Here is a 7,421-nt window from a genome sequence, read left to right on the forward strand (position 1 = left end):
CAGAAATGCATAGTACAACAGGAGTAGAGAAACGTAGATAACAGCCTCGTTGGAAGGGTACACTATTCAGTCAGGGACTAGGCAAGATAGGAGATCTTTCTTCATTTTATCCTTTGCAACATCTAGTACCTATTCAAAAAATCCTTATATGCCATTACATTATTTTCCTGAGAAGTCAGAGTTTCCCTGTATTCGATTTTGACGGATTCTAGGTACCTCTGTCTTAATCGTAGTCTGCAGTTGGAGGCTGTGTATATTACTAGTTTCAGCACGGGAAAAGACTCCTTGGGTTTCACATCCTATAACAGTTTGGCAGCAAACTGAAATAAGCGTGCATAATAATCAGGCTCTTAAAATAGAAGTATATTTATGTGGGGTCCAAGGAAGAGAGCAGCAACCCTCAGGCTTCGAATCCGAGAAGTTTTCCCTCTTGCTGATACTCTCTCAAAGGCCAGTTTCTCCATTTGTGTTCTGAATCCTCCGTTCTCAAGGGCTGTACTCATGCATCCTGCTTATCAATCTCTTTTCTCCACTGGGTCATTCAAACAGCATAAATGTGTTTTGGAATGTCCCTTCTCAAAAAAAGAAAGAAAAATCCTTCCCTTGATCTCACACTTCTCAGTCTGTTGCTTTATTTCAGCTCTCCTTGAAACTTCTTAACACTTGTGTCTCTGTTTCCTCATATGTACACTGCCTCCGCCCATTTGCTCTTTTTTTTTGGTCATTGAGGTAAAAGTCACATAACATAAAATTAACCATTTTAATGTATACAGTTAGTAGTATTTAGTACATTGATGATGTTGTCCAACTATCACCTCTGTTTCCAAAACATTTTCATCACCTTAAAGGGAAACTATACACATAAAACAGTCTCTCTCTTCCTTCCTTCCCACAGTCTCTGGCAACCACTAATGTGTTTTCTGTATCTATGGATTTACCTATTCTGGATATTTCATATAAATGAAATCATAACATGTGACCTTTTGTGTCTGACTTCTTTCATCTACCATAATGTTTTTGAGGTCCATCCATGTTGGAGCATGTATCAGTACTTCCTTCTTAGGGCTGAGTAATACTCCAGTTGATGTACGTACCACATTTTGTTTATCCATCCTTTGGTGGATGGCTATTTGGGTTGCTTCCACCTTATGCCTGTTGTCAGTAGTGCTGCTGTGAACATTTGTGTACTTATTCTTGCTTGAATACATGTTTTCAGTTCTTTTGGGTTTGTACTTATGAATGGAATTGGCTAGGTCATTTGATAATTCTGTTCACTGGTTTGTATATCAGGCATGCCATTTTACATTCCCACCAGCAATGAATGAGGGTTCTTCACATCCTCGCCATACTTGTTTGTTTGTTTCTTTCTCCTTTCTTTTTTTGGGTAATTGCCTCATCCTGCAGGGTGTGAAGTAGTACTTGTGGTTTTGATTTGCATTTCCTCAGTGACTAATGCTGTTGAACATGTTTTCATATGCTTGTTGGCCATTTGTATATCATCTTTGCAGAACTTTTCAAGCCTTTTGCCCATTTTTAAATTGGATTGTTTGTCTTTTTGTTGAGTTCTAGTAGGAGTTCCTTATATATTCTGGTTGCTAGAAGCGTATTCACTTTTGAGTCTTAGATTTATTCTCTAGTTTTTTCTCCTATTTTCTGTTTTCTCTTGTTATACTTTCTGATTTTCATAGCTTTATTATCTGTTATATTGATTTGTTTAGTTTTGCTATTGTATTTTTAATTTCTGAAAGTTCTTTTTTTTCTTCTTTCTTTGTTACAGCCTGAGGTTCTTAATGCATATATCTTCTCTGATCTCATTAAGGGTATTAATTATAGTTTGAGAAATTTCGATCTACTCTATGCATTGTCTGTTCTCTTGAGTTCTTCCCCCAGTGCCCACCTTCCATTCCATTATTTTTGTCTTTCTCTTTCATGTTGGAGGCTTTCTCCAGTATCTGGTGATCAGTGGTTGTTTATATTTAAAAGTAAAGCACTGAGATGATGAATGGAAGCCTTCCAGGGAGGCTTGCAGAATGATTGGACTGAACCCAGGTGGTTTTGTTGTGGAGGATCTGTATCAGAAACTAGATCTCTTCTCTTCTGTCATCATCCTCAGAGAGGAATTCTCTCATCTCCTGCCCATGTCCATGTCTGGCTACCCTCCTTCTTGGAGTTTTTCAGGAACTCAATAGGGATAGAACTAAGGGTGAGGGAGTCTCTCCCATTTAGTAATCTACCTGTTTTCAATATGGTTGCTCATCTCTGTCCTCAGGTTCGCATTTCCCCTTATTTCGTTTCCTCATTGAGTTTCCTAAGCCACAAACCTAGTAGTTACCTTGATCTCTTTTCCCTTTATCTCCCACCTGTAAACCATTAGCACATCTTTAATACCTCCAAAATACAGCAGGAATCTGTCCATTTTCCTCCTCCTTTCATGTTTGCACTTTAAAATGACCATTACCCCTTGCCTGAACGAAGATAATGTCTTTTTTACTTCTCTCTTCAGCTCTTGCCCCCTTTCGATTCATTTTTGACATATCAACCAGTATAATATTTTTGGAATGTAAGGCAAGTATGGCATTCCCTTGCTTAAAACATCTCATTGTCTTTCCATGTGCGTATCAGAGCCTACCAGGTCCTACTTAATCTGGTTCTGGTACTTTTTTAAAAAAATCCACTTGACACAGGCTACAGTTTGCTCTGTTATGCTCCTTTCAACAGAACGTCGTAAGCTCCATGACAGCAAGGAGCACATTTGGACCATTGTATCCCTAGAACCTAGAACAGTACCTAACAATCATTCAACAACTAGTTATTGAGTGGCTGATACATAGCAGGCACTATTCTAGGCACTGAGGAAACATGATAAATATAGGAGAAATGGCCTCCATCCTGATGGGATTTACATATCAGAGGAGACTAAAAGTAAACCAGATAAACAAATTAATATAATGTCAGGCAGTAGAGATCATGGAAGACTCTGTATACCCTGATAAGTTCCCAGGGAGGGACATTCTGGGAAACATTCACAGCACATAGGTTGGTGATAGATGTACCGCAGCATGGCCGCACTGAACTTCCTGCCAGGTCTTCTGTTCAGTGGAGCTGGATCTCTGGGTGTTGTGGGTAAGAAAGAGTGGCAGCCCAGCCTATATCCTTTCCTTCCTTTTCTTTCTTTCCTCTCTTTCCTTTCCTTCCTTTCCTTCTTTTCTTTTCTTTCATTTCATTTCGTTTTGTTTTGTTTTTAAGTAAGCTCTACCCCCAATGTGGGGCTCAGACTCATGACCCCAAGATGAAGAATCACATGCTCTACTGACTGAGCCAGCCAGGCGCCCCTATAGCCAGGTTTTCTTTCTTTCTTTTTTTTTCTTAAAGTTTTTATTTATTTAAGTAATCTGTACACTCAACATGGGGCTTAAACTCAGGATCTTGAGGTCAAGAGCCACATGCTCCTTCGACTGAGCCGGCCAAGCCCCCCCATCCAGGTTTTTCTTTGTCATCTGCCCATCTCTGGCATCACGAGCTTGTTGCTTACTGCTCCACTTCTTCCAAGCACACTTCTTTGGAAGTGGCCAGCCATTCCTAATAGTTCATTTGCTTCTAAGTCCTGTCCATTAAAAGCGTTGTTGCTCTTGGTAGGCTCAGCTGTCTTTTTAGCTCAAGAAAGCACTTAATCTAAGAAATGTTCTCTTAACTCACATGGGCTCACAGCCATACACTTATCCTTCATGCAGGGACTCAAACCCATACATCCTAAATGTACGTTTCCTGTTTAACTTTTACTGTTCCAAAAATGGACACTCATGACGACATTCTTCAGAAAGTTTCTTAGTCACTAAATGACATCTCTAGTTCCTTATAAATACTTTTTATGTCTTTCATGGTTGTAGGAATACATGGGAGCATGTCTGAGTCCATTGAATGTGCTGTGAGGAGTGTTCAGTGTTAGTCAAAGAGCGTTCCACAGAAAAAGGGATTTTTTTTCTTTTGCAGTTTCAGACCACTTTCAGTTCTCATGTTCTTACTGCATTCACATGCTTTTTCACAAGATCGTTTCTTCATTCATGAGCATGAATAGTTTTCTGTCTTTTATTCAGATGACGTGAAAATGGAGACTGAAATTAAGAGAAACAAGAAGAGTCTTCTAGATCAGCATGGACAGTACCCCATATGGATGAACCAGAGACAGAGGAAAAGGCTGAAGGCAAAGCGAGAAAAAGGGAAGGGGAAAAGCAAAGTAAAGGCAGCAAAGGGTCTGGCCTGGTAGACTCTTAAAAACTTGAAAACTCCTACATGGGACAGGCCTTTGGTTAGAATGTGTACATGGATTTCAACTTCCACCAAATGAAAACTTGGTTTCCATATTTCACTTGGCCTTGTTCTTCAATTCAAACTCAACTTAACTCCTCAACTTTGTTTTGGGAACTTGAATAAAATCTTTGATGAATGAAAGCTACACCGATACTTTAATTGAATGCTTCCCAGTGTGCAGGGATTCTCAGACATTGCAATTCTATCAAGTGTTACTGTGGTTGTAACTGTTGGGTCTTAGTAAAGATAAAAAAAAAAAAAGGATCTACTGACAAATTTGAGGTGATTCAGGTTTAAAGAAAACTTTTATATAATTTAAAATAGAATGTCAGTGGATCTTATAAGCACTACTTGTTTGGAGTTTTGATTTTAATTTAGAATAAAAGATACTTTGTCAAGATCTTGAAGAGCTTTTCTTTAATATATCCTTAAGGTTTTCTAGTAGTAGAGAAGACCACCTTCAATTAAATTGTTAAAAAAAAACTTAAGTTTTTTGGTAGAGTATTAACATCTACAAATTAGTATGCTCCATCTGTTTAGTAGGTAGATCATCCTGGGAACTAGTTTAATGGTCTTAAGTTTTTATATTATACAGCCTAATATAACACAGCATTCCCCAGAGTATCCACCGTGTGGATACTCAGAAGCAGTTTTTCTGAATGCATGGTGAAAAATATATTTCATAGTCACATCAGTTTGGGAAATGCTACATACTTGGAAAAGTATTAGTATAGTATTCTAGAGATCTAACAGTAAAGAAAACTATTCAACTTTGACTCTTTCAAACTAGTGTTCTGAAGAATAGAATATACTCTTGGAAGTGCTGGTAAATGAGATGATTTTCATTAAGTCTGTCTTGCTACAGTTTACTAATTTCACTCTTGTTTAAATTTATTTTTAATTAAGGAATTTAAACTTTGTATTCCCTCTGAAATTTCACGGTAGTCCTTTTAACCATCCTTATATGTTCACTGGAAGAACATTTATTGAGTGCCTACTATGTGCTGGGATCTTTTCCAGGTGCTCAGGACACAAAGAAGGAGACTGAGGAGGTTTTGACCTTGTGAGCATCTACTCAAAAGAGGCTGCTAGCTTCAGAGGAAAACCAAGTTAAAAGTGAAGTGGTGGGGGGGTGGGAGGGAAGGGGTGGCCGGATGATAGACACTGGGGAAGGCATGTGCTATGGTGAGCACTGAATTGTGCAAGACTGTTGAATCACAGATCTGTACCTCTGAAGCAAATAATACATTATGTTAATAAAAAAAAGAAGAAGATAGTAGGAAGGGAAAAATGAACGGGGGGAAATCAGAGGGGGAGATGAACCATGAGAGACTGTGGACTCTGAGAAACAAACTGAGGGTTCTGGAGGGGAGGGGGGTGGGGGGATGGGTTAGCCTGGTGATGGGTATTAAAGAGGGCACGTTCTGCGTGGAGCACTGGGTGTTCTACACAAACAATGAATCATGGAACACTACATCAAAAACTAATGTTGTAATGTATGGTGATTAACATAACATAATAAAATTAAAAAAAAAGTGAAATCTATTAAAGTCACTTGGTCATCAAGACACAGATTTATGCCTGGCATGCGGTAGGCTGTGACACCATATAGAGAGAAATAGGAGGACGTGACCTAAGTCTTTGAGGAGATTTGAATCTATAAAATTTAATGCCAGTAAAACCTTAAAATTATTTTATGTAATAGACTTTTTTGTAATAGACTTTTCTCAGTTTACTCAGTGATGAGTTCACCAAAAGGTTGGTGGATAATTTTTAAATACTTAAAATAGATTTTCTCAAAAGAAGCTAATAGAAAATGGTTGGAAAAATAAATGTTGTCCATGGCCTTTTTTGCCTTTTGGTATAGTTATGAACAAAAAATATTTTGTGAGGAAAAAGTAAATACATGTGTATCCATGAAATAAAAAAGTTGCTAACATTATAGCCACTGGCAATATCAGCCTAAATATACTAGCTAAGTTATTTACTTGTTATGCCATCATAGGAATTGGCTGCGTTAATGATGTTACACACTTGGTGTTTACTTAAAATTTAGCAGTGTTGTCTGGTATTTTGTAGCTGCATTTGCTTTAAGTTGAGATCAGAGGCCAGTGCCAGGGATATGTTCATGTATTCTGTGGCTGATAACTTCTAATTTGACTCCAGTGGTGGTAGCTTTGAGTTCTCATCCAGGGCCTCTTGATGTGAGGACATTCACTGGTTCGTCTAGTGATGAAATGTGTCTATTCAGGATTTCACCTAAAATAACAAAACCACTGCTGAAAAAGTTATTTGGGAGACATGCTCTCAGATGTCCTATGGCCTCTCAAAAGATGGCTCTGAAAGAGAAGTTGTCTTGCAAGAGGGTGTGACTCGGGCCTCTAAAGCACCCTGAACTGTACGGCCAGCAAGATACTTCCCACCTCCAAAGCTTGGCAGGAAATTGGGGCCGACATTCCAAAATGATTGCAGGGGTACAATCACTTGTTGTTGCTTTATTCTTAAAAGTCATACATTAAGTATAGCGTAGTCCTTTCATCTTTTCCATGATTAGCTTATCTTTTTTAAAATTTGTCATTTATTTGACTTGTGTTCCAGAGAATTGCTGTAAAACCACCAGAGGGAGCTCAAGCTAAGCACCAAATCATTTTTGGAATTAAGAGTGGGCTAACTCACAGGAATTGAATATAACATTTCATTTTTGTTTTTTAAGAAATTAAATTTAAAATAAGGGGACTCGAAATTGTTTTCACTCATTTGTTATCTGTTAAATAGGCCTTGGTCTATATTATTTAGTCCTAAACTCTCCCAAAGTGTTAACTCACTTAATCTCACTTAATCCTCCCAGCAATACATTCTATGTTGGGTTCAATCCATTTTGCAGGCTCAGGATTTATAGACCTTTTCTCAAATTTCAGCCTAACCCTCCCTGGGGCTCCCCAGGTACTCCTGTAGAATGGGCCGACCCAATTCTAAAGGTGTGGCCTGAGTCAGTGGTGCCAGTGTCCCCAATCAGAGTTATGTGAGCTTTAGTCAAAGCTCTAGGGTGGAGTTAAGTAGTGGCTTTGAGCACATCTTTTTTTTTTTTTCCTAGTGTCACACTGATGTAGATA

General features: G+C 38.4%; 1 protein-coding gene across 3 annotated transcripts in view; it reads left to right on the forward strand.

The window, feature by feature from the left end:
- LLPH (LLP homolog, long-term synaptic facilitation factor) overlaps positions 1–4,706 on the forward strand; it is a 7,296-nt gene extending 2,590 nt beyond the window's left edge. For all 3 annotated transcript variants that reach the window (XM_025882949.2, XM_025882948.2, XM_073900703.1), the window contains exon 3: positions 4,095–4,706. In XM_025882949.2, the coding sequence (XP_025738734.2) occupies positions 4,095–4,264 (170 nt within the window). In that variant the 3' untranslated portion in view covers positions 4,265–4,706. The remainder of the gene's footprint in view (positions 1–4,094) is intronic.
- Positions 4,707–7,421: the final 2,715 nt, after the last annotated feature.

This window comes from Callorhinus ursinus, unplaced genomic scaffold, assembly GCF_003265705.2.
Source record: "Callorhinus ursinus isolate GAN/ISIS: 27379988/994484 unplaced genomic scaffold, GSC_fseal_2.0 scaffold14, whole genome shotgun sequence".
Lineage (NCBI taxonomy): Eukaryota > Metazoa > Chordata > Mammalia > Carnivora > Otariidae > Callorhinus > Callorhinus ursinus.